The 26,335-nt window shown below is 43.1% G+C and overlaps 1 protein-coding gene and 1 long non-coding RNA gene across 2 annotated transcripts; one reads left to right on the top strand and one right to left on the bottom strand.

The window, feature by feature from the left end:
- Positions 1–593: 593 nt before the first annotated feature.
- Positions 594–1,136, bottom strand: LOC122050300 (WAS/WASL-interacting protein family member 1-like). The gene has a single exon (XM_042611218.1). It carries the CDS (start codon positions 1,134–1,136, stop codon positions 594–596), a length of 543 nt encoding a protein of 180 aa, XP_042467152.1.
- A 2,859-nt stretch (positions 1,137–3,995) lies between these two features.
- On the top strand, positions 3,996–25,481 carry LOC122053632. The gene is made up of 4 exons (XR_006132273.1): positions 3,996–4,172; positions 4,375–4,495; positions 24,504–24,554; positions 24,624–25,481. It is a non-coding gene; the product is annotated as an uncharacterized LOC122053632 (long non-coding RNA).
- Positions 25,482–26,335: the final 854 nt, after the last annotated feature.

Below are 26,335 nucleotides of genomic sequence, written 5' to 3' on the forward strand. Positions count from 1 at the left end.
AACCGACTAATAATAAAATAATGAAACGAATATGGGATAATGAATACGAGCACATACCCTGGTCCAGGGGGCGCCCTCGGATGAGACACGGTGCGAGTTGTCCGGACTCGGAAGAGTAGACGACGTCCGATCAGGATGGAGAGATGGATCTGACGACGAGAAGTTGAACGAGGTACAGACCCGGAAGACGAGCTGCAGGTCGGGATATAATATCGGCACACAGATCGAGATAAGGCACCGGCACGTAGACCGGGATACGACATCGGCATGCAGGCCGGGAGGTACTAACGGCACGCAGGCCAAGATACGAAATCGGCATGCGGGTCAGGACACGAGATAGGCGCGCATGCCGGGATAACAACAAAAGCAGAATATGATCAAATCAGCGACGCCGAACAATAACAACGGCACGAAGGTCGGGAATGCCATAGTGGCCCACAGGTCGACAGCATACGACGACGAGAAATCCAATCCTGAACAACGTCGGACTCTCAAAGATGGCAACAACTAGCCATCATGTGGAGGGGGGCAGCGGCTACGGCACGAAGGCGTCGACAGTGTCGGCGCGACGAAGGACATCTGTTCGAGTGTGCCTAGCGCCAGTAGCGGCACGAATCCAGCGGCGTTGGCCGGGGAGAGGAGAGAAGGTTGCTGGTGCGCCGAGAGGGAGGAAGGGGGACTGGTCGGGGGCGGCTCCGGCGAGAGGAGAGGAGAGAGAGAGAGGGGATAATGGCGCTGAGCAACTCTGGCGAAAGGAGAAGAGAGAGAGAGGGTGGTGTTGAGGTGGCTCCGGCGAGGGGCGCTTGTAGGCGGCGAGGTCGGTACAGTGGTGGCGGCGTGTTACCGCGAATGATGGTGGCGTGGAGAGGAGAAGGGGAGGAGCGGTGTCGGCGTGTTGGCTCGGTGGCGGCGTCGCGAGGAGGACATATGACCGGCGGCAGTGTTAGTCGCGGGAGAGAGGAGGAGGAGGAGGAGAGGAGGCATCGAGGCCGGTGGCTGGTGGCTATGGTGAGAGGAGAAGAGTGGAAAAGAGGCAAAGGGCGACCTCCGCTCCGACGAGCAGGAGAGGGAGGAAGAAGATACTGTGGCAGTGGCGAGAAAAACCCCCTACGCACGAACCCAACCTCCCATTGCATGCTACGGTGCTCCTTTTTCTCCTCAATGCCCTAAACCGTCATTTGACCAAATTGCCCTCTCCTTTTCCTCTAATTCCTCCTATGCCCTCAACGTATATCCACATCAATCGTCAAGTGTGAAAAGAAATGTTTAATAGGAATAACACTTTGGGATATGGCTTCTAATCTCAATTGTAGACGATGTGCAAAGCAATGAACATAATATGTATATGGGCATTCATTCAAAAAGAGAGCATGCAAACCATTCCATTCTTCTAGCATAGTACTAGCACCACCGTAACCTTGTCATCAAATATTTTTTACGAGAAGATTATTGCGAGATAGAATACCATAATTTTCTCTTTTCAAAGTAGATGATTTTGTATCTTCCACATGGACAATGTTAAAGAATCTTTTTCTAATAAAACCCTCTTTATCAACAAATCTTAAAACAATAGTCATTTACTCTCTTTTTAACTTATCTCGAGATTCATCAACAATAAGACAATACTTGGCATTATTAATTTCTTCTGTGATGAACCTTTGAATTCTACGTGCATAGAGTGATAAAATCTCTTTCTAAATTTGTGGAGAAGTATAAGAAGCATTTTGAGATGCACTTTCAAGAACAACAGATCTCACATCATCATTATAAGAAGCTGTGTATTTTATGATTTCTATAAAATTGCCACGATTATGTGAGTCTCGGGATTCATCACGAGCTCTAAAAGCTAATCCTTGAAATGCACATAATTTTGCAGCATCAATTGAAACTTTAAGTCATAAACGATTTTTTACGACTAACTCCAAAGATTGTTTGTCCATAATTGTATTAATATGTTGCAATGAGTTCATCAAATCATAAGAACTTTTCACAACCTTTTTGTGTGAAGAATTAGGATCAATCCCTTCATGAGTCAAAAATGAACAATCTTCATCATTCACTTTTTTTCTAAGATTAAAATCCATCAATAATAAGTGCATTTGAACCAAAATGTGTGTTTGGCTTAACAAAAAGAAAGCATGGAAGACATTAAGCTACATTTTTTTGCCGGAAAGTATTTCAACCAATCAGGAAATAACTTATACCAAGTAGGTAAAAAATTTCTTTGATTTTTATCGATAGGAGACTTGGATTACTTGATAAGGACCGACAATCAAATAAACACACCTAATCTCATCTCTTTTCTTAGACAATTTATGTATATCAGGATCTCGTCAATAGCAATATCATCATCTTTATCAATCTTTCGAAACTTAGTTGGAGAAAATTCTATAGTTGGAGCTTTATCTTCGATAAGATTGAGAACCTCGGACTGAATATTGTCACAAACAATATTAGAAGAACTATCTTCTTAACACCTTTTTTTGAAATAGAAATCAATTTTTTTCTTACTCATAATGATACTATGTGGAAAATATTGATAAGGGACCAATTGATATAGAAAATATCACACATATAATAAACAATTATATCGATAAAACATAAATCTTACTGTCGAGCTTATGAAGAATCCAAGATGAAGATGATATTGAATTGCAATACCAAGTATTTGATAAATAGAGACGAAAACTTTGATTTAAGGCTTCTAGCGTCCTTGTCTCCGTGTTTTCCTCAATCTCCGCTACTATCCATCGAACTTTGAAATTGTAACTATAGGAATTTAAGAAATAGAGATGAAATTTGAGAGGAGAAATTTGATCTAAGGTTTCCTTTTTTTTTTCCTTCTCATTGTTTTGGACGAAGCTTCAATCGTGACTTGGGGCTTCAGCTGTGCCACTGGCCACTGTCATTTCAGACGAAGCTTCAATCGTCGATTGGGGGTTTGACGTTTCGGACGAAGCTTTAATTATCGCTGGTGCTTGGGGCTTCGATGTTTCGGAAGAAGTTTCAATCGCGTTGACACTCAGGGCTTTGACGTTTCCAACTTTAAAATTCAGCCTCATCCTTTTTATTATTTTTAAAAAATTTAATTGGTAAGAAAAAATTATTACATTAAAAATTTGAGGGGAGTAAATAAAAAAATATTACATTTATCCTTTTATTATCACTCCAAGGGGGCGATGGCCCCCATCGTCATCACCTCCCCCATCTCTTGGTGAAAGATATATATTATTATAATAAATATGTGGTAGTGACTATATTTTTTGATGAGGTGATGGATATTATAATAAAAGTCGGACTAAATGCTCTAATAATAAAAAAACACCTCCCTTCCCATCTATGTTTGTTATCTTAGAGTACCCAAATCACACTCTCCTAGGAAAACTATCGGGTGGCTTGCAACTCTCCACGATGGGATGAGCGAATGTTCATTAACGGAAGGGGAAGGAAGGGGAAGGGAAAGTAAAATGTTTATATTCTCCTTATTTAGGAGGGAGAAAATGTTCATTAACGTAACATGTGTTATCGTATTTGAGAGGAAAGTGAGGGTAATAAAAGTTAAATATATAAAGTTACAAAATTACCCACACTTTTGTTAAAAACTTACGCGTTCAAGAATCTAGTGCATTTTGCATACATTTATTGGTTAAGACTTATGTATTCAAACATTTGTAGCTCATTTGTTAAAGTCGGTGTCGACGTCAGAGTCGGTGTTGGTGTCAAAGTCAACGTCGACGTCGACATCAACGTCGACATCGAAGTCGACGTCAAAGTTAGCATCAGTATCGACAGAGTGCGAGCATCAGGCGATACGAGTCGAGCGGTGTGAATAATTTTAATCGCGATACAAAGAATATCTAAAATAATAATATTTGAAGTTAATATAATAAAATAGGAATAAAATTTGAACAAAAGCTCACTTCCTCTCAAATTGATTTCAAATTTTACTTCCCTTTCTTTACCCTTCGCTCCCCTTCTCTGCTTCCCTCAAACAGGGTAATACTCACGGGCCAAAAGTAGGGTCGGTACGCAAAGAGATTAATGAGAGTAGAAGAGAAAAGGCGACGACTGCGCCTCACTTGCCGCCGAGATGACCTCCTCCTCCCACCCTGCTGGCGGGCGACGCACCATCTTCCTCGGCGTCGACGTCGGAACCGGCGGCGCCCGCGCCGGTAGTATAATTTAATTGCTTCTCTTTCATTTTTTACAATTTTTTTCTTGGATCGATTGAGCGTTTGTGGTCGATTTGATCTTTAGTTTGGCTTATGTGCTTTCATTGCGCTGTTTATCAATCTTTTTAGATGGATTTTACCATTTTGAGACTTGATCTGCATTCCGTTCAGTTAACGATGGCTCATTTCATCTCGATGTCAGGCCATTTTTAGGAGAAAGGCAGACTGATTGGTTCGGCCAGTAGCCCCATACAGATACGGAAGCAAAAAGATTGCATTGAGGTTTTGAAGTAACGACGGATTGCACTTTCACTTCTCCTTTGGTAATTCTTTTCTTTGGATAACATTATCTGCTACTAAAGTCTAAAACTTGTAGATGCGAACTTAAATAAGATAACAGCAGTAGAGAAAGGAAGGAACGTATGTTTGTTTGTGTGGCTTCCTTCATTGTGGCAATGAGGTATTTAGAAATACTCATTGATACTATAAGATTTTATCATCTTTTGTTGGTAAGACTGTCATCTTTTGTTGGGAAGTCTGGTTAGCTGTAGATGCGGGTTCGATTTTCACTTCCTACTAATGGTTACATTTGATTTAGTCTTGTAGCTTCTAAGTTCTAGCTTGGTTAATCTTAACCTAATTGAAAGAGGGATTTAGGTTCTTTTTTCTGGCTTGATGACCAAAAATTGGTCAGTTGAAAAACTGTTACTGATGAGATCAGATTCATAGATAGGATCATATTCAGCAAAAAGGGAAAAATATAACAATAGGCTTTTACCTCTTCCTAATGTAATTATTGTATCAAATCGTAGAGTGAGTTTACAAATGCTATTGAAAAAACTGGAGGTAGTATTATATATAGTGAGTTCAATCTTGAAATATTCCATATGCTATTGAATTTTCAAGTTCAGCTTCTTGTTCTCGCAATTTTGGAAATTAACTTTTCAGCATAAAAAATAGTGCCCAATCCCTGAAATCATTGTGATTGAAATCAAACTAAAGGATGCATGACATGATCTAATTATCAATCATCTATGAAGCAAAATGAAACTGAATTGAGACAATGGCAAATCGAAATGACTGACCTGAATCGAGAGCCAATGTCATTGTATCTCTTACTAATCGCCGGAGAGAATTCTTGCAAGCTTAGCGGAATCTTCTGCAAGAGTGCGCGGCAATCGGAACTTGGTCTCAATGGGGAAGAATCCAAGTAAGAAGAAGAGTCAACAAATCATAGCAAGATGAAACCCAATGATTTAATCCCACTGATTTTGACTTTCACCCTTTTACACCCAACCCATCATGCGGCTGTTGGAGTGTATACTGAAAGCCTAAGCTTTTGTAAACATTTATTTTGAATAAAGAATCACATTTGGTCAAATTATCTACATTTGTTTGTAATGTTCAATTAATTTATATTGTAGATAACATAGTATGTGGTGTCACATGCAGAAGATGATGTTATCAGTACCTTATAAATTACAAACAATAGCTCACGACCAAAATGAAAAGGAACAAACTATTGGAAGGTCGTAGTGTAATTAGAAATTAGTTTATCTTGACTATATATAATTATACTAGTACACTTAGAGTGTATTGAGTAGAACCATTAGAGGTCGTTTCTTTTATACTGACTTTATAAAGAAACAAAGACCTCAGTTATTATGGAAGTGTGTGCTCTTAATCCTAATATAATAACAAGCACATATATTTGATATTTATTTCTTTAATTTATCAATGGGTGAGATTTAGTTCGATGAATCAATAAGCCCGATAAGTTAGGAAATGATATCACTTATAGTGTGTGTTGTTGATTATAGAAGGAAACTGTGTCCTAGTAATCTAGGTTGATAATGTCCCCAAGATGAGCTCATAAATATTGTCATGTTAAACCCTGCAGGTGGACTTAGTCCGACATGACGATAAGGTTGAGTGGTACTATTCTTGGATGAAGATATTAATTAAATGAGTTGTCTGTAACTCACTTAATTAGTGGACACTTGACATCTTAAACACAGGGAGACTAACACACTCATAATAAGAAGGAGCCCAAAAATATAATTTGGGATTGGTGTGGTAATTCAATAATAGTTCTCTAGTGGAATGAATTATTATTGATAAATTAAGTTGTGTGTTCGGGGCGAACACGGGATGCTTAATTTTATCGGGAGACCAAAATCAATTCCTCCTCTCTGTCCCTATTGTAGCCTCTTATTTATAGAGTACTATACCCACCTTCATACCCATGATAAGGGGGCCGGCCAAGCTAGCTTGTGGTTCAAGCTAGGGCCGGCCAAGCCTTGATTCATGGCAAGCTTAGGTGGTCGGCCCCCATTAAATTTAAAAGAATTTTAATTTAAAATTTTTCTTATGTGTAAAATATAATTTATTAAAGAGAACTAAAATTAAAATATCTCTTCTACAAAAGATTAAGAAAAGAGATTAGATCTCTTTCCTTATTTGTATATTGGAAAGATATTTTATTTTTCTCTTTGAAAATTATTCACATGTTGAAAAATTAAAATTATAGAAATTTTTTTTTATCAAACATGAAGGGATTTTAAAGGGAAATTTTATTTTTTTTAAATTTCCAAAGACAAATAAGGAAGTTTTAATTGTTAATTAAAAATTATCTTATTTGTTCTACATGAGGTGGCCAGCCACATACAATTAATTAGGAAATTTTATTTAATTTTTCTTAATTAATTGTTGTTAAGGAAAGTTAAGGAAATTTTATTGTAATTAAATTTCCTTATTTGCCAAAGCCAAGGAATATAAAAGAAGGGGTTGAGGTGCCTTCATGGGTGACAACTTCTATTATTTTCTCCCTCTTTTCCTTGGTGTTGTGGCCGGCCATCCTCTCTCCCTCTCTTCCTCTTTGTGGGGGCCGAAACCTCTCTCTTGCTTGGAGCTCTTGTGGCGGCCAGATACTACTTGGAGAAGAAGAAGAAGAAGGAGAGAAAACTTGCATCCCTTGGAGCTTGGTTGGTGTTTTTTCTTCTTCCTTGGTGAAGCTTTTGTTTTGGCCGAACCTAGCAAGGAGGAGAAGAAGGTGCATTGGTGGTTTCTCATCTCGGAAGATCGTTGCCCACACAACGTCCAAGGTTAGAAGAGGAATACGGTAGAAGATCAAGAGGTATTTCTAAAAAGTATAACTAGTATTTTTTCTTTTCGCATCATACAAGTTATTTTTGGAAATAATACCAAATACGAGAGGCTTATGATTCTAGTATTTCGAATTTATTTTCGATGTAGTGTTCTTATGTTTTCTTCTTTTCCTTGTGATTTGATTGTTCCGTTTGGTTAACCTAAAGTTATTTTAGGAAATTAAATATTAGCTTTCCTTAAAAGGTTTTGTCTAGTCGGTGGTGGTTGTTCCCATATCCAAGAAGGTCATGTGCCTCGCCACGTCAGTACTGGGAACCAATTATGGAAATTAATATTTAATGGAATTAATAACTTAGGTGATTTGGATCAAACGTGTTAAGTTCCGCGGGAGATCCAAGTCTAAACCTAAAAGAACAAATAAATTAAATTTTGGATCAAACGTGTTAAGTTCCGCAGGCGATCCAAAATTTAATTTAAAAGAACACATGGTAGCTAGGAAAAGGTTCAGACCTTTGTACAAAATTTTTGTACAGTGGAACCTCTAGGTTTTCCGAGTAGCAACCAATAATTGGTATCAGAGCTAGGGTTTTGCCTCTGTGTATTTGGTATTAGTTTAATTATGCACATGTCATACATAATTTAGGCAGGTTAATAGTAAGATGTGCTAACTTTGTAGATGCAGGATCCAACTATTATGGCTTATAGTTTTATGTATGTGATTGGACCCTTGGACATGTCAAGGGCATTTATATGTGTGTGCATGATTGTATTATATATAAAAATACAGCAGGAGCTGTATTTAGTTTTATTATGAGTTTATTTTTGATCTAGATACATGTACATTCCTTTTATGGAATATAGGATAAAAAATGTAAAATTCTATTTATGTCGCGAATCGAATCTTGCAAAGCGTGGAACCTTCTAAGGACCAGAGGCGCAGCGGAACTAGGAGCAAGATGGATGCGACAGCTAGACCCGGTGGCGGTGGCCAAATATGGCAGCAGCTTGGGATGACAACGCACGGGGGACAACTATAGATAAAAGCCATAATAGTTGAAAATTAAAATTTCTATTTATTGCTTTTATATTGTGCTGTGTGTGCATGTTAGAATACATGTTTAGTAGGCTAGCATAGTTAAAATTCCTCATTTATAAATAACTAAGTGGGAGAGGAATTTTTAAGTAAATCCCATGGTCTCCATTACTGGTTTGTAAGTGATGCAAACAAGCTTGCGCGTTGGCTCTGAGTGCCTTCCTCCATATCGGATGAACTTATTTGTGGATCACTAGAACAAACTTCCATTTTGGATGACTATAGGAAGTTAATTAAGAGCGTGTGATCTTCCCCATCGGAAGGGGCACAATCTTATTAATGGACTTAGTGTCAAGTAATGGTATACACTTAGACACATCTAATAGTATCCTTCCTATCGGAGTCACTGCTATTATTTGTGTGACCAAAAGATACCAACTATTAATTTTATTTGTCAAAAAGTTAGGTTGACAAGATAATAAAATTAATGGGATAAAACCCTCTTTTTACAAATGATGAATTTGTATACGTCCGCACTATCGTGGCATACAAAATTCACGATGTTTTGAGGTGTTGGTTAATTTAAAATAGTATTGTTTGAGGAATCAATATTATTCTAAATTTAGAGTTCTGACCAAAAGTTATTTGTGATTCTTAGGATGACTTTCAACCCACTGTCCATCATACTTCAACAAAATAGACTTACTGGTCCTAATTACATAGATTGGAAAAGGAACCTGGACATTGTTCTTACTGCTGAAAGCTATAAGTTTATACTGACTAAGCCTTGTCCTGATGCACCCACTAGTGAATCTACCCAAGAGGAGATTGAATATCATAGGAAATGGGTATAAGAAGATGAGATGACGCGTTGTTACATTTTGGCTTCAATGTCAAATGTATTGCAACATCAGCATCAAGATTTACCAACAGCTTATGATATTATGAACAATCTCAAGGAACTCTTTGGTCATCAGGATCGGGCTTCTAGACAAGAAGTCATGAGAAAGATAATGACAGCCACCATGCAAGAGGGTACTCCTGTGAGGGATCATATCCTAAAGATGATGACTTATCTGAACGAAATACAGATCCTTGGAGGAGAAATTGATGGGGAAACCCAGATCGATATGATCCTCCAAACACTACCTAGAAGTTTTGAGAAATTTCGCCTGAATTACAATATGAACAAAAGGGTATATTCATTGGCGGAACTACTGACAAAACTTCAGGCAGCAGAAGGATTGTTTCGTCACAATTCTCATATTCACTATGCTGAAAATGGTTCTACTTCTAAACCGAAAGGAAAGAAGAAGAAGAAACAAGTTGGTTCAGTAAAGAAAGTTGATCCTGTCCGAACGCTGAATCAACGGACGCTGGGCACGTGGCGCTCTCCGGGTCGCCGATGTAGATCTCCGGCTAGTCTCACGAAGCTCCGGCGAACCTGCACAGAAGTCGGGCCGGGAAGGGGTTCCCGGCGGCGACCCTCTGACGCTCAAGTCAGGTAAGCAAGTGGTGGAAAAAGTAGCTCCAAAGCTTGTAGAACGCGTACCTCCGGCGAAGTCTGCGGCTCTTTATATAGAGCGGTGAAAGAGCCTCTACACGCCCACCGAGGCGCGTACGTGTCCGCAGCCCATACCTCGGTATGTGTTTGTCAGAAAGCTTACCTGACGCCATACTGCAACAGTCCCATCGCGCCTTCGATGGGACAACAGGACACCCCGTTGTCAGACTAGGAGTATGGCTTAGCCATATGACTTGACGGCTGTCAGCAGATGTTCCTGTCCCTATTTACCCACCGCCGGCCAGGACGTCTATCCGGCTGGCTAGACGAAGAGCGCCGTCCAGACGGCCCTAATTCCCTGTGCCGGCCGGGCGGCGCGCCCATTACATCCTGCCTTCTCTTAGGCCTTCCGCTCGGTCATTATTTACTGTTTTATTGAGCGTCGGAACCCCGATCCCTGTCAGGGCGCCTTTTACTATCAGATGTTTACTGGCAGACCGATCGGCTTGCCCTTTTCTCATGAGTCCGGTCGGCTCACCCTTCTTCGACGGACCACCTGGCCTTTTGACCTCCACGTGGCGTTGACCCCTCGTTAGGGGGTCCCGGGCTCTTACCACCGGATCACTTACCTTCCCCTCGAGTCTAGTCGAAGGAGGCGAAGTCCGACTGACTGGACTGCCGATCTGACTGAGCAGCCGCTCGGCATGAGAACGCCCTTTGTTGGTATGGTAATTATCTTTAGTTCTCATTGACCAATTTTTGCTTTGTGCCTTACCCCCAAAGGGGGTTTCGCTAGATTTTCGCAATGCGAGCCGCTCGGACGTTTATAGACGCCGGCTCGTCTCTCGATGTTTAACGTCGGAACTCTCCGGTCTTCCGCTCGAACGTTTATAGACGCCGGCTCGTCTCTCGATGTTTAACGTCGGAGTTCGACGGTCTTCCGCTCGGATGCTTATAGACGCCGGCTCGTCTCTCGATATTTAACGTCGGAGCTCGACGGTCTTCCGCTCGGACGTTTATAGACGCCGTCTCGTCTCTCGATATTTAACGTCGGAGCTCGACGGTCTTCCGCTCGGACGTTTATAGACGCCGGCTCGTCTCTCGATATTTAACGTCGGAGCTCGACGGTCTTCCGCTCGGACGTTTATAGACGCCGGCTCGTCTCTCGATATTTAACGTCGGAGCTCGACGGTCTTCCGCTCGGACGTTTATAGACGCCGGCTCGTCTCTCGATATTTAACGTCGGAGCTCGACGGTCTTCCGCTCGGACGTTTATAGACGTCGGCTCGTCTCTCGATATTTAACGTCGGAGCTCGACGGTCTTCCGCCGGGCGTTTATAGCGCCGCTCGTCTCGATATTTAAGCATCGAAGCACGGCGGTCTTCCGCCGGGCGTTTATAGGCGTCGGCTCGTCTCGATATTTAACGCCGGAGCTCGGCGGTCTTCCGCTCGGGCGTTTATAGACGTCTCTCGATATTTAACGCCGGAGCTCGGCGGTCTTCCGCTTCGGATGTTTATAGACGTCGGCTCGTATCTCGATATTTAACGCCGGAGCTCGGCGGTCTTCCTCGGACGTTTATAGACGCGGCTCGTCTCGATATTTAACGTCGGGCTCGGCGGTCTTCCGCTCGGACGTTTATAGACGCGGCTCGCCTCTCGATATTTAACGTCGGAGCTCGACGGTCTTCCGCTTGGACGTTTATAGACGCCGGCTCGTCTCTCGATATTTAACGTCGGAGCTCGACGGTCTTCCGCTCGGACGTTTATAGACGCCGGCTCGTCTCTCGATATTTAACGTCGGAGCTCGACGGTCTTCCGCTCGGACGTTTATAGACGTCGGCTCGTCTCTCGATATTTAACGTCGGAGCTCGACGGTCTTCCGCTCGGACGTTTATAGACGCCGGCTCATCTCTCGATATTTAACGTCGGAGCTCGACGGTCTTCCGCTCGGACGTTTATAGACGCCGGCTCGTCTCTCGATATTTAACGTCGGAGCTCGACGGTCTTCCGCTCGGACGTTTATAGACGCCGGCTCGTCTCTCGATATTTAACGTCGGAGCTCGACGGCCTTTACGGCTAACTTCGACACTGCCGATCGGCGGAACCCTTGGCCATCCTTTGAATTAATTTCGCTTCCTGCATTACAAGGACACGGGCGACTAGCATATACACAAAAATGAGTTACATTCGTGCACCTTTCATCCAGCTCGATAAGGCTGGAGATGATTTGCACTCCACGGTCGATCCAGCTGCCGCCCGTCTTCATCCTCCAAGTAGTAAGCGCCCGAGCGGAGCTTTTCAATAACCTTGAAGGGACTCGCCCAAGGAGCTTCCAGCTTGGGCTTGACTTTCTTCCAGACGAGATCGCCGACCTGGAATGGTCTGGGGATTACGCGGCGGTTGTAGTTTTGTTTCATCCGCTGCCGGTACGCCATCAGCCGAACGGACGCCTTGGCTCGCTCCTCGTCGACCAAATCCAGCTCCATGTTCCTCCGTTCGGCGTTGCCATCATCATAGCTCTGGATCCGGACGGACTCAACGCCGACTTCGACCGGAATGACCGCCTCGCCGCCATACACCAAATGGAACGGCGTGACGCCCGTCCCTTCCTTCGGCGTCATTCGGATGGCCCATAAGACGCTCGGCACTTCATCCGGCCAACTTCCTCCCAAATGGTCGAGCCGAGCGCGCAGAATACGAAGAATTTCCTGATTGGCTACTTTGGCTTGACCGTTGCTCTGGGGATAAGCCACGGACGTGAAGTGTTGCTCGATGCCGTAGCTTTTGCACCACTCCTCTAGCATCTTCCCTGTGAATTGCCGCCCATTGTCGGAAACCAATCGGCGGGGGATGCCGAACCGACAGATGATGTGTTGCCAGATAAATTTTTTGACCATCTGTTCGGTGATCTTGGCTAGCGGATCGGCCTCCACCCACTTGGAAAAATAATCAACCGCCACTAGCAAAAATTTTCGCTGCCCGGTCGCCATCGGAAATGGACCGACAATATCCATTCCCCATTGATCGAACAGACATGAAACTGTTGATGCCTTCATTTCTTCTGCCGGTCGGTGGTTGAAGTTATGGTACTTCTGGCATGAGAGGCACGTCGACACGGTCCGAGCGGCGTCTGCTTATAAAGTCGGCCAAAAGTATCCAGCTAGCAGGATCTTCTTAGCTAGTGCTCGTCCGCCCGGATGTCCTCCGCACGATCCTTGATGTACTTCTTGGAGGATGTAAGCCGAGTCCTCCGAGCTCACGCATTTCAACAACGGACGTGAGAAAGCCTTTTTGTAAAGCTGATCGCCGATGAGTGTGAACCTACCGGCTCTCCTCCTTAGCAGCTGGGCTTCATACTCATTGGATGGTGTGGCGCCCGAGCGGAGGAACTCCATGATGGGTGTCCGCCAGTCGCTTGGAAATGTGAGGCCTTCCATCCAGTCGACGTGCGCCACCAACAATACTTTTTCAATTGGCTGCTGAATGGCGACCGGCGTTACTGAGCTCGCGAGTTTGACTAACTCATCAGCTGCTTGATTTTCTGCTCTGGGTATCTTCTGGACAATAACTTCTCTAAAATCGACTTTGAGTTTCTCAAAGGCTTCAGCGTAGAGCTTGAGTCGAGCACTATTGATTTCGAAGGTACCAGAAAGCTGCTGAGCGGCCAACTGCGAGCTCCCACATGCCGAGCTGCCTGCAAGCCGGCTATGAGGGTCTCATACTCTGCTTCATTGTTGGTAGCTTTATAATCCAGCCGGACGGATAACTGCATCTTCTCTTCTTAAGGGGAGAGTAACAATATTCCAATCCCGCTTCCAAGCCGAGTGGACGACCCATCCACATATACTCTCCACATAGCTTCCGGCTCCGGCCTTTGCACCTCAGTCACAAAATCGGCCAAGGATTGTGCTTTGACCGCCGAGCGGGGCTGGTATTGGATATCAAATTCACTTAACTCTGTCGTCCATTTGATGAGCCGTCCGGATGCCTCTGGATTTAGTAGAACACGTCCGAGCGGGCTATTGGTTTTGACAATGATCGTATGCGCCAGGAAGTATGGGCCTTGATGCCGAGCGAGACCAGCAGCCGCTTCTCGAGCCCAGTAGCGAGATTCAAGATCTTTAAAATGTGACTAAGGAAATACACAGGCTCTTCTCCGCTCGCCCTCACTAAAGCCGAGCCGATTGCATGCTCGGTTGAAGACAAGTAGATATAAAGTGGCTCACCCGCAGTCGGCTTGGCCAATACCGGGAGAGAATTCAGATATGCCTTCAAGTCTTCGAACGCCCGATCGCATTCTTCATCCCAAACTTTAATGAGATTGAAGAAAAGGAGGCTCGGTGGGGGATTGAAGATGAAGGGAAGACATCAAACTCTCAAGAAGCTGCCACTACTTCCTCTTGCGAGCTTTCACCTTCTGGGACCTTCGCCGGTCACTATGTTATTAAGAATGCTCGATGAGGAACACCACTTCCTTTCCTTTGCTTGACTCCGTATTTGCGTAGCGTTCGGAAGGTTTCTTCCATGTCCTTGAAGAGATCGGCCGCTCGGACGGACTTAATGAGAATGTCGTCACATAAACTTCTAGATTCCATCCGTCTGCTCTCTGAATACTTTATTCATCAATCGATATGTGGCCCGCATTCTTCAATCCGAACGGCATCATATTATAGCAATAAGTGTCAGTAGTCACGGTGACTTTTCTTGATCTTCAGGCGAGGCACTTGGTGATAGCCCAGTAGGCGTCGAGCATCTGATTAATTGGTAGAGTCCACCGGTGATCTATGGGCGGAGGATAAAAATCTTTCGGGCAAGCTTTGTTGAGATCCCGAAAATCTATGCACACTCTCCACTTGTTGCCTGGCTTGGAGACTAATACTACGTTAGCCAACTAGCTCGGGAACTGCACCTCGCGTATATGGCCGGCCTCCAGAAGTTTTTCCACCTATGCTCGGATGATGAAATTTTGCTCGGCGCTGAAGTCCCTTTTTCTTTGCTTTACCGGCCGAGCGTCCGATCGGACATGCAACTCGTGCTGCGCTATGCTCGGCGAAATTCCGGGCAGCTCATGTGTCGACTAGACGAAGACATCATGATTTCTTCGGAGGCATTGGATCAGCTCCTCTTTCTGCTTCTCCTCCAGATCGGACGCAATAAAAGTCGTGGCCTTCGATCGGGTTGGGTGAATCTGCACTTCCTCTTTTTCTTCATAAATTAAAGAGGGTGGCTTTTCGGTGATGGCGTTTACCTCGATCCGGGGTGCCTTCCGAGCCGAATTGGCTTCTGCTCGGACCATCTCGATGTAGCATCGCCGAGCTGCTAACTGATCTCCCCGTACTTCTCCCACTTTGTCCTCCACGAGGAACTTGATCTTCTGATGGAAGGTTGAGACGACCGCTCGGAATTCGCTGAGCGCCGGTCATCCCAAAATGACGTTGTAGGACGAGGGAGAGTCGACCACCATGAAGTTTGTTGTCCTTGTCCTCCTGAGCGGCTCTTCTCCAGTGAGGTAGCCAGGATCTGTCCGACCGTGAACTTCGTTGCAAGTAAACCCGTAGGCGGAGTTGTCATGGGCAATCGGCTCGATCAATTTTGATTGACGCCTTCTTGAATATGATGTTGGTGAGCTCCTTAACTCCTTCCAGTCCCGGGCCCAAACTAATTTGGTCCTTTCGCTCGCATGAATCTGGCCGGACGCTCGCCTTTCTAGCTCGGTTGGAGTCTCCTCCGGTCGCCCGCAATAACGTTGATCTCGCCTCGGGAAGTATTGCTTCTATTTTCCTTCCCGAGCGGACGGTCGAGACCGTTCTCTGCTTCGGCGATTCTCAGCCTTGGAGAGCGATGCCGATCGGGAGTCTGTTGTCTATCAGCTCGTCCGATCGGCTTCATGAGTTCTCTGTTGCCTGTCGAGGAGGGAGACCGTCGTCCGGCATTCCGGAGCCAAGGGAAGACTTCGACAATCCCTTGTGTTGTGCGTATCCGTCCGGTGGAAGGAGCGGAACATCGGGGTTCATCTCTTCTTTGGCTTGGGCCGAGCTGCAGCCACCTGGCGTGGGGGGATCGGATTGCTTCTGCCCTTGGTCCTCTAGGCGGTTGATGGGCCGGAGGAGCCCACTCGGCTGGAGTTTCCTTTTTCCTGGCCGCTTGTGCTTCTTCCACGTTGATGTATTCGTTAGCCCGGTGTAGCATGTGATCGTAATCTCGGGGCGACTTTCAGATGAGTGATCGGAAAAAATCCCCATCCACTAGGCCTTGTGTGAAGGCATTCATCATGGTTTCCGAAGTGGCCGTTGGAATGCCCATCGCCATTTTGTTGAACCGCTGGATGTAAGCTCGGAGCGATTCACGGGCTTCTTGCTTGATGGCGAACAAGCTCACGCTCGTTTTCTAGTAGCGCCGACTGCTCGCAAAATGGTGGAGGAAGGCCGTTCGGAAGTCCTTGAAGCTTGTGATGGATCCGTCCGGCAGCCTCCGAAACCACCGCTGAGCCGATCCCGAGAGAGTAGTAAGAAAAACTCGGCACTTTACTCCATCTGTGTATTGATGGAGAGTAGCTGTGTTATCGAACTTACCCAGATGATCATCTGGGTCAGTTGTCCCATTATACTCGCCGATCATCGGAGGCACATAGTGCTTCGGCAGAGGATCTCTCAGGATAGCCTCTGAAAATTGGCGATTAATCCTCTCGGGTGATGCGTCCGCTCGGGGGGTTTTCCCCTTTCTGTCATCTCGTCTAGGCATCTCATCCGAAGAAGATCCCCTATCTCTATGAGCTGGTACGACTTTAGGGGTGCAGAATAGGACTCGATGAAATGCAACGGTGGCCGGTGGTGCTTCCGCTCGACCACCAGACGCTGATGTTGCTCTTTGCTCGGTACCGTGGCTTCTGTTTTGCTCCTGACTTGGCGGCCCGTATCTCGATCAGAGCGTCGAGTTCCTCGTTCGAAAGCGTCACCATGTGTTGTCGTCCAGCCTCGTCCATTGCTTCCGATCGGATGCAGGAGCGTTCCCACAAACGGCGCCAAATTGATCCTGTCCGAATGCTGAATCAATGGACGTTGGGCACGTGGCGCTCTCCGGGTCGCCGATGTAGATCTCCGGCTAGTCTCACGAAGCTCCGTGAACTGCGAAGTCGGGCGGGAAGGGTTCCGGCGGCGACCCTCGGCGCTTCAAGTCAAGTAAGCAAGTGGTGGAAAAAGTAGCTCCAAAGCTTGTAGAACGCGTGCGAAGTCTGCGGCTCTTTATATAGGCGGTGAAAGAGCCTCTACATGCCCACCGAGGCGACGTGTCGCAACCCATACCTCGGTATGTGTTTGTCGAAAGCTTACGGCGCCATGATCCCATCGCGCCTTGATGGGACAACAGGACACCCGTTATCGGACTAGGAGTATGGCAGCTATATGACTTGGTCGCCAGAATGTTCTGCCTATTTACCCACCGGGGCGTCCATCCGTGGCTAGACGAAGAGCGCCGTCCGGACGGCCCTAATTCCCTGCGCCGGCCGGGCGGCGCGCCCATTACGTCCTGCCTTCTCTTAGGCCTTCCGCTCGGTCATTATTTACTGTTTCATTGAGCGTCGGAACCCCGATCCCTGTCAGGGCGCCTTTTACTATCAGATGTTTACTAGCAGACCGATCGGCTTGCCCTTTTCTCATGAGTCCGGTCGGCTCACCCTTCTTCGACGGACCACCTGGCCTTTTGACCTCCACGTGGCGTTGACCCCTCGTTAGGGGGTCCCGGGCTCTTACCACCGGATCAAAAGTGAATAAATCTCAGAGTACAGGACCTAAAGCTGGAATGATGAAGCCGAAGGGCAAGTGCTTCATCTGCAAGCAGTTAGGGCATTGGAAGGCGGACTGTCCTCGTAGGAATCAGAACAACAAAGGTATATCTCATGCTCTAGTTGTTGAAACATGTTTAGCGGTGTTATCTACCAGCACCTGGTGTGTAGATACAGGAGCCACTGATCATGTCTGCAATTCCTTGCAAGGGTTCCAGGAAATCCGACGACTAACTGAAGGAGAGATTACCGTCTACATGGGCAATGCTACTAAGGTGGCGGCTGTTGCAGTGGGAGATGTCTACTTATCTTTTAATAGAAATAGAAATTTGGTTTTAAGAAATTGTCTTTATGTACCCAGTTTTAGAAAGAATTTAATTTCAGTTTCTAAACTGTTTTTGGATGGATATTCAGTTTCTTTTAGTAATGATGTAATTATTAAGAGAAATAAAGTGATTATCTGTTCTGGTGCATTAGTAGGCAATTTGTATACTTTAAATCCAATTTCTCCCACAAAGCAAAACATAGAAATTTATAACTCATCTTCTAACTCTAATAAAAGAAAAGAACCTTCGGAAATGAACCAAGCATATCTTTGGCATCTAAGGTTTGGTCATATTAACTTAAATAAGATTCAGAGGCTTATAGCCGATGGACTTTTGGGTTCATTAGAGTTGGAAAATTTTCCAACTTATGAATCTTGCTTGGAAGGTAAAATTACCAAGAGGCCTTTCAAGGCCAAGGGGTATAGAGCCAAAGAAGTGTTAGAATTAGTTCATTCTGATTTGTGTGGTCCTATGTCTGTCCAGGCAAGAGGAGGTTTTGAATATTTTGTCTCTTTTATAGATGATTATTCAAGATACGGATACATTTACCTAATGCGCCACAAGTCCGAGTGCTTTGATAAGTTCAAAGAATACAAGGCTGATGTGGAGAAACGACTAGGTAAAAGTATCAAGACACTACGATCTGATCGTGGTGGCGAATACCTCTTAGGAGAGTTTAGGAATTACTTATCAGAGGTCGGGATTCAATCTCAATTGTCTGCACCTGGTACACTATGTTCCAATTACAAGAACTACTTTTTTATTAGGTACACTTTCTATTTGTGGTATTCCACCTCTTGCTTGTTTTTGGTCCAAAGATGAAATTCTTAATGAGAGTTGGTTGTATTCACCAATTTTTGCAATAATAGCTTGTTTCACAGCAGGATTAACTGCATTTTATATGTTTCGCGTGTATTTACTTACTTTTGATGGGCATTTGCGTATAAATTGTAAAAATTACACCAACAAAATGGTGTAGCAGAACGAAGGAATAGGAATATTATGGAGATGGTTAGATCGATGATGAGTTATTCAGAATTACCAAATTGGTTTTGGGGATATGCTCTGGAAATAGCAGTATACGTTCTGAACTTAATACCTTCTAAATCAGTTTCTTCTACTCCTACAGAATTGTGGAATGAGCGAAAACTCAGTCTAAGACATATTCGGATTTGGGGTAGTCCAGCACATGTGCTGAAACCAGCTGCTGATAAGTTAGAATCTCGTACAGAAGTTCGCGTGTTTGTGGGATATCCCAGAGGAACGAAAGGTGGTTTATTTTATAGTCCTAAAGACCAGAAGGTCATTGTTAGCACCAATGCCCAGTTTTTAGAAGAAGACTATATAATGGATCACAAGCCCAGTAGCAAAGTTATTTTAGAAGAACTTAGAGAGGACACGTCTACCTTAGTACCAACAGTACAAGATGAAGTACCACAAGAGACTGCAACACGTGTCACACATGATATACAACCATAGACAGTGCCTCGTCGTAGTGGGAGGGTTGTAAGGCAGCCTGATAGGTTCATGTTTTTGGGAGAGTCTTCCGACTTGGTCCCTGGTAAACATGAACCTGATCCCCGAACATATGACGAAGCACTCCAAGATATAGATGCAGCATCTTGGCAAAAGGCGATGAATTCTAAAATAGAGTCTATGTACTCTAATAAGGTCTGGGAGCTTGTAGAACCACCTGATGGTGTAAAAGTCGTTGGATGCAAGTGGATCTACAAAAGGAAAAGAGGGACAGACGGGAAGGTAGAAACCTTCAAAGCTAGGCTTGTTGCAAAAGGGTATACTCAGAAAGAGAGAATCGATTATGAGGAAACCTTTTCACAAGTAGTCATGCTTAAGTCTATCCGGATACTCTTATCCATTGCTGCTCATATGGATTATGAGATTTGGCAAATGGATGTCAAGACAGCTTTCCTAAATGGAAGTCTTGAAGAGAACATCCATATGAAGCAACTAAAAGGGTTCATTGAAAAAGGCAAAGAGCATCTAGTGTGCAAGCTCAACCGGTCCATTTATGGACTGAAGCAAGCTTCTAGGTCTTGGAACATCCGGTTTAATGAAGTAATCCAGTCATATGGATTTATTCAGTGTCCGGATGAGTCTTGTGTATACAAGAAGTGTAACAGAAACGTGGTGGTATTTCTTGTACTATATGTAGATGATATTTTGTTAATTGGCAACAATGTCAAGATATTATCAGACGTAAGGGTATGGTTGTCCAAACAATTTGATATGAAGGACTTAGGAGATTGTGCACACATTCTTGGGATCAAAGTTATAAGGGATCGCAAGAAAAGAATGTTGTGTCTGTCCCAAGCTTCATATATAGATACAGTCCTTGCTCGTTTTAGCATGCAGGATTCCAAGAAAGGATTCTTACCTTTTAGGCATGGAATAGATCTATCTAAAGAGATGTCTCCAAAGACATCAAAGGAGATAGAAGACATGAAAGCAGTTCCTTATGCTTCGGCTGTAGGAAGCCTTATGTATGCAATGCTATGTACGAGACATGATATCTGCTTTGTCGTGGGCATGGTCAGTAGATATCAAAGTAACCCTGGACAAGGACATTGGACTGCGGTAAAGCATATATTAAAGTACTTGAGAAGGACTAGAGATTATATGCTAGTTTACCAAGCAGACAATTTGCTCCCTGTGGGTTACACGGATTCAGATTTCCAATCAGATAGGGACAACAGTAAATCTACATCAGGCTATGTGTTTACTTTAGGAGGTGGAGCCATTTCATGGAGGTGTGTTAAGCAGAAATGTGTTTCGGACTCAACCATGGAAGCTGAGTATGTAGCAGCCTCTGAGGCAGCTAAAGAAGCAGTATGGCTCAGGAACTTTCTAATGGACTTAGATGTGATTCCTGGTTTGCCCAAAATCATCACAATTTATTGTGATAATAGCGGTGCAGTTGCAAACTCGAAGGAACCACGAGCTCACAAGGCAAGTAAACATATAGAGCGCAAGTACCACCTGATACGAGATATCGTGAAGCGAGAAGAAGTTGTCATCGCCAAGATTGCATCAGCGGATAACCTGGCAGATCCTTTCACTAAGGCCCTTCCGGCGAAAGCTTTCGATCGGCATGTGGAGGGAATGGAAATCAAATGTATGGTAGAAGATATGCAGCTTAGTCATTAGTATAAGTGGGAGATTGTTGGAGTGTATACTGAAAGCCTAAGCTTTTGTAAACATTTATTTTGAATAAAGAATCACATTTGGTCAAATTATCTATATTTGTTTGTAGTTGTTCAATTAATTTATATTGTAGATAACATAGTATGTGGTGTCACATGCAGAAGATGATGTTATCAGTACCTTATAAATTATAAACAGTAGCTCACGACCAAAATGGAAAGGAAAAAATCATTGGAAGGTCGTAGTGTAATTAGGAATTAGTTTATCTTGACTATATATAATTACACTAGTACACTTAGAGTGTATTGAGTAGAATCATTAGAAGTCATTTCTTTTATACTGACGTTATAAAGAAACAAAGACCTCAATTATTATGGAAGTGTGTGCTCTTAATCCTAATATAATAACAAGCACATATATTTGATATTTATTTCTTTAATTTATCAATGGGTGAGATTTAGTTCGATGAATCAATAAGCCCGATAAGTTGGGAAATGATATCACTTATAGTGTGTGTTGTTGATTATAGAAGGAAACTGTGTCCTAGTAATCTAGGTTGATAATGTCCCCAAGATGAGCTCATAAAGATTGTCAAATTAAACCCTGCAGATGGACTTAGTCCGACATGACGATAAGGTTGAGTGATACTATTCTTGGATGAAGATATTAATTAAATGAGTTGTCAGTAACTCACTTAATTAGTGGACATTTGACATCTTAAACACAGGGAGACTAACACATTCATAATAAGGAGTCCAAAAATATAATTTGGGATTGATGCGGTAGTTCAATAATAGTTCTCTAGTGGAATGAATTATTATTGATAAAATTAAGTTGTGTGTTCGGGGCGAACACGGGATGCTTAATTTTATCGGGAGACCAAAACCAATTCCTCCTCTCGGTCCCTATCGTAGCATCTTATTTATAGAGTACTATACCCACCTTCATACCCATGATAAAGGGGTCGGCCAAGCTAGCTTGTGGTTCAAGCTAGCTTGTGGTTCAAGCTAGGGTCGGCCAAGCCTTAATTCATGGGTGGCCGGCCCTAGCTTGAACCCAAGCTTAGGTGGCCGGCCCCCATTAAATTTAAAAGAATTTTAATTTTAAATTTTTCTTATGTGTAAGATATAATTTATTAAAGAGAATTAAAATTAAAATATCTCTTCTACAAAAGATTAAGAAAAGATATTAGATCTCTTTCCTTTTTTGTAGATTGGAAAGATATTTTATTTTTCTCTTTGAAAATTATTCACATGTTGAAAAATTAAAATTATAGAAATTTCTTTTTATCAAACATGAAAGGATTTTAAAGAGAAATTTTATTTTTTAAAATCTCCAAAAACAAATAAGGAAGTTTTAATTGTTAATTAAAAATTATCTTATTTGTTCTACATGAGGTTGTCGGCCACATACAATTAATTAGGAAATTTTATTTATTTTTTCTTAATTAATTGTTGTCAAGGAAAGTTAAGGAAATTTTATTGTAATTAAATTTCCTTATTTGCCAAAGCCAAGGAATATAAAAGAAGGGGTTGGGGTGCCTTCATGGGTGACAACTTCTATTATTTTCTCCTCTTTTCCTTGGTGTTGTGGCCGGCCATCCTCTCTCCCTCTCTTCCTCTTTGTGGGGGCCGAAACCTCTCTCTTGCTTGGAGCTCTTGTGGCGGCCGGATACTACTTGGAGAAGAAGAAGAAGAAGGAGAGAAAACTTGCATCCCTTGGAGCTTGGTTGGTGTTTTTTCTTCTTCCTTGGTGAAGCTTTTGTTTTGGCCGAACCTAGCAAGGAGGAGAAGAAGGTGCATTGGTGGTTTCTCATCTCGGAAGATCGTTGCCCACACAACGCCCAAGGTTAGAAGAGGAATACGGTAGAAGATCAAGAGGTCTTTCTAAAAAGTATAACTAGTATTTTTTCTTTCCGCATCATACAAGTTATTTTTGGAAATAATACCAAATACGAGAGGCTTACGATTCTAGTATTTCGAATTTATTTTCGATGTAGTGTTCTTATGTTTTCTTCTTTTCCTTGTGATTTGATTGTTCCGTTTGGTTAACCTAAAGTTATTTTAGGAAATTAAATATTAGCTTTCCTTAAAAGGTTTTGTCTAGTCGGTGGTGGTTGTTCCCATATCCAAGAAGGTCATGTGCCTCGCCACGTCAGTACTGGGAACCAATTATGGAAAATAATATTTAATGGAATTAATAACTTAGGTGATTTAGATCAAACGTGTTAAGTTCCGCGGGAGATCCAAGTCTAAACCTAAAAGAACAAATAAATTAAATTTTGGATCAAACGTGTTAAGTTCCGCAGGCGATCCAAAATTTAATTTAAAAGAACACATGGTAGCTAGGAAAAGGTTCAGACCTTTGTACAAAATTTTTGTACAGTGGAACCTCTAGGTTTTTCGAGTAGCAATCAACAGCGGCGACCATCTACACAAAGCTCATACCCCGTTAACAGTCCATTGATGTTAACGGACTGGGTTATTGGATCTACACATATCATCCACATCCAATATATAGTTTAAATTCCTTTCATGTGGCAAAAAGGCGATTCGCTCGCCGCCAGCGCCTCCGCCAACCCGTCCCTAGGTCAACACGGAGGAGGTAAATCACGGGTGGCTACTAGTCATTAGTGCAAATGGCCAAGATATGGGGGAGGTCATGCTCGGTCACGCCGAGTTTCGACCCCAAGACCTCATATGGCAACACCCCATGTCTTAATCATCGCACTGCCCCGAGGGGACGCTTAAATCCCTTTCATGCATCCTGCATCACTTAATTGGGATTTAATTTATTAATGACAATTATTGTGTGTGTTAATTCATGTATTAGCCCACCCTACCCAGACTTATATCCCTTCCTGACTGAGATGCTCAGGATTGTTAGTACTGCCCACCTGAGCTCTTGTAAAGAATGTGCATGTTTTCATGTATAGGCATTGCAGGTAGGTTTCTCATTTCTGTATCCTTTCATGTTTTCATGTTTCTTCAGTACGGAGGAGTTGGAGGAGAGGTTAGCTAAGACACAAGCATTTTCTTCGAGAGTTGTGGATCCTCTTATATGTCCGGGAATAGTGCCTGTCAATCAAAAGCATTCATTCATCTGACAGTGATTAGTATTCATGCACATCACAGTTTTTGAACTATTTGTGCTCTAATTTTTATTGATATTGGTTCATAATTGTAGAAGCCATCTCATTGGTCAAAAGTACATGTGGTTTATGATGTTCTCAAAATGCACTAATTATTGCCTCAGACGCAAAAGTCACACTCTGCCAGCAGCACTGTACGATAATTTTACTGCGCTTTATTTATCTAAAAAGCTTAGCTTGGAATAACCTTGCTGAGCTTTCTGTGATCCCTCGGGGCCAAATAACTTCACACTTTCTCATGCAAGTATCTGAAGGCTTCTTTTACAGGAGTCCAGCAAAGTCCTGGAAGAATGATCAAATCATGAACCACGCTTTCAGGTAAAGCTTTCACCTGCGAACCATATCAAATTCAGATCATTTCTCACTTCAGAAAGTTCCTATTTGCAGCCGACTAGCTACAACTTTCTCATCTTGACATATCAGATCCGGAGAAGAGTAATGACAACAAGTCTCTCTCCTGCAGGGCATTAATATCACTCATTGATGAGGATGGCAAACAAGTGTATCTTTGGCAGCCCTTTCGCCCATGATGAGGTACACACCCATCCATCATTTTCCTTTTGCTTCATGTCTCTTTGTTCTCATGCAGTCGTCACCTCTGCAACCGTGGTCCACTGGTTCACATGGAGTACTGCCTTAGCCTTAACGCGAATCTCTTGCTCCATATATTTACGTTACGTTTCACAACTGCATCCCGGATCCGACGGTTAGTTGTTACATACTTAGCTTTATGAAAGCAGATTAGGAGACAATTAGGTAAGGCAAAAAGGCAATGAATGGAAGCACAAGCCTCCCCCATAGTCCTTATTCAAAGTTGCATCTTTCTGCGTAGCGTGAATGACTTGTATTGCTCCAAAAAGGTTGCACCCTTTCTACACTTGTTGGTGGTATTAATGAGTGGAAGAGTCGCGAGGGAATTGTCCTCCTTCACCGGTCCATTTTCTCCATGCACATACCGGCCACAATTAAAAGTCCCTATTTTAGTCTCTTGTGATTGTTTTTTCGTGTAGCAATTAAGTCATGTGGGATCGAACAAAGGGGCCCTCTCCTTCTATGCATTTAAGACGAGCTAATTAGAGACACATGTTGGTCTCCTTGATGGCAGATATTTTGGCCTACCGTTTCCCTTGTTATTTTGTGTCGGGAGCGTATTTATGTTCTTTTATCTTATATTTAATATTAGGCAGAGTCTTCCGTATTATTAAGGGAGTGATTAATAAGAATTTTTACTCATTTCTATTTTAAGCAAATTTTCTTTATTTAACCGAGTCAAAGCGGATCAAAAATAGAAAGTATTAGGTATGCATATTGTCGACAATAACACAGTGATGGTAAATAAAAGTTTATTTTCTGCTCCCTCTTAAATATGATAACGAGGTTTAAAAGAATATTTCTTTTTAAAAAATTGTTAAAATATTATTTTATTATAATTTTTTTAAAAAAACATTATTTTAATAGTAATATAGGTTGTAATGAGTGAATCTGGGAGATGATGTGGCAGTTAAAATCAGAATGACGGGATGGTTAAAGTCAAGATGATGTGGCAGTCCCAATCGAGAAAGAATAATATCCTCTCATGTAGCTTTAATTAGTTGTCCATTAATAGGGTTCTTAGAATCAATCTGATCGAGTTATAAGTTGACCGGCTAGATAAGGGTTGTCAGTCCTTAAGCCGATCAGACCTGAGGAGGTTAGTGTTTTAAGGATGGCCAGATTTTAAGGCGACCAAAATTAAGGACGGTTGACCTTATGATTGGCCAGAGTGGTCGACTCACTTCCTAATAGACCAACCATAGGTATGGTCAAGAGGAAAGTTAAACTCCTTACTTCATATGAGTCTCTCTGTATATGCCCGGGCGACCCTGATGGTCGGCCGCCCCTAATGGGTTTCCATGTGGTAGCATGTATGTGTGTTCAACGAGTTATGAAGTCGAACAAGTTCGCATGCCCTGCCTGTACAAATATTTAGCCGAACCAAACACATCCCAGCTTAACATATAGACTAAACCTCTCAGAACGTAGCAGTGTTTCCCTGGGTAGCTCACTGTATGCCCGGTCAGGTAGAAGGATGACTGAGCCTATAAAATTCATCCTCATAT

Source organism: Zingiber officinale, chromosome 3A, assembly GCF_018446385.1.
Source record: "Zingiber officinale cultivar Zhangliang chromosome 3A, Zo_v1.1, whole genome shotgun sequence".
NCBI lineage: Eukaryota > Viridiplantae > Streptophyta > Magnoliopsida > Zingiberales > Zingiberaceae > Zingiber > Zingiber officinale.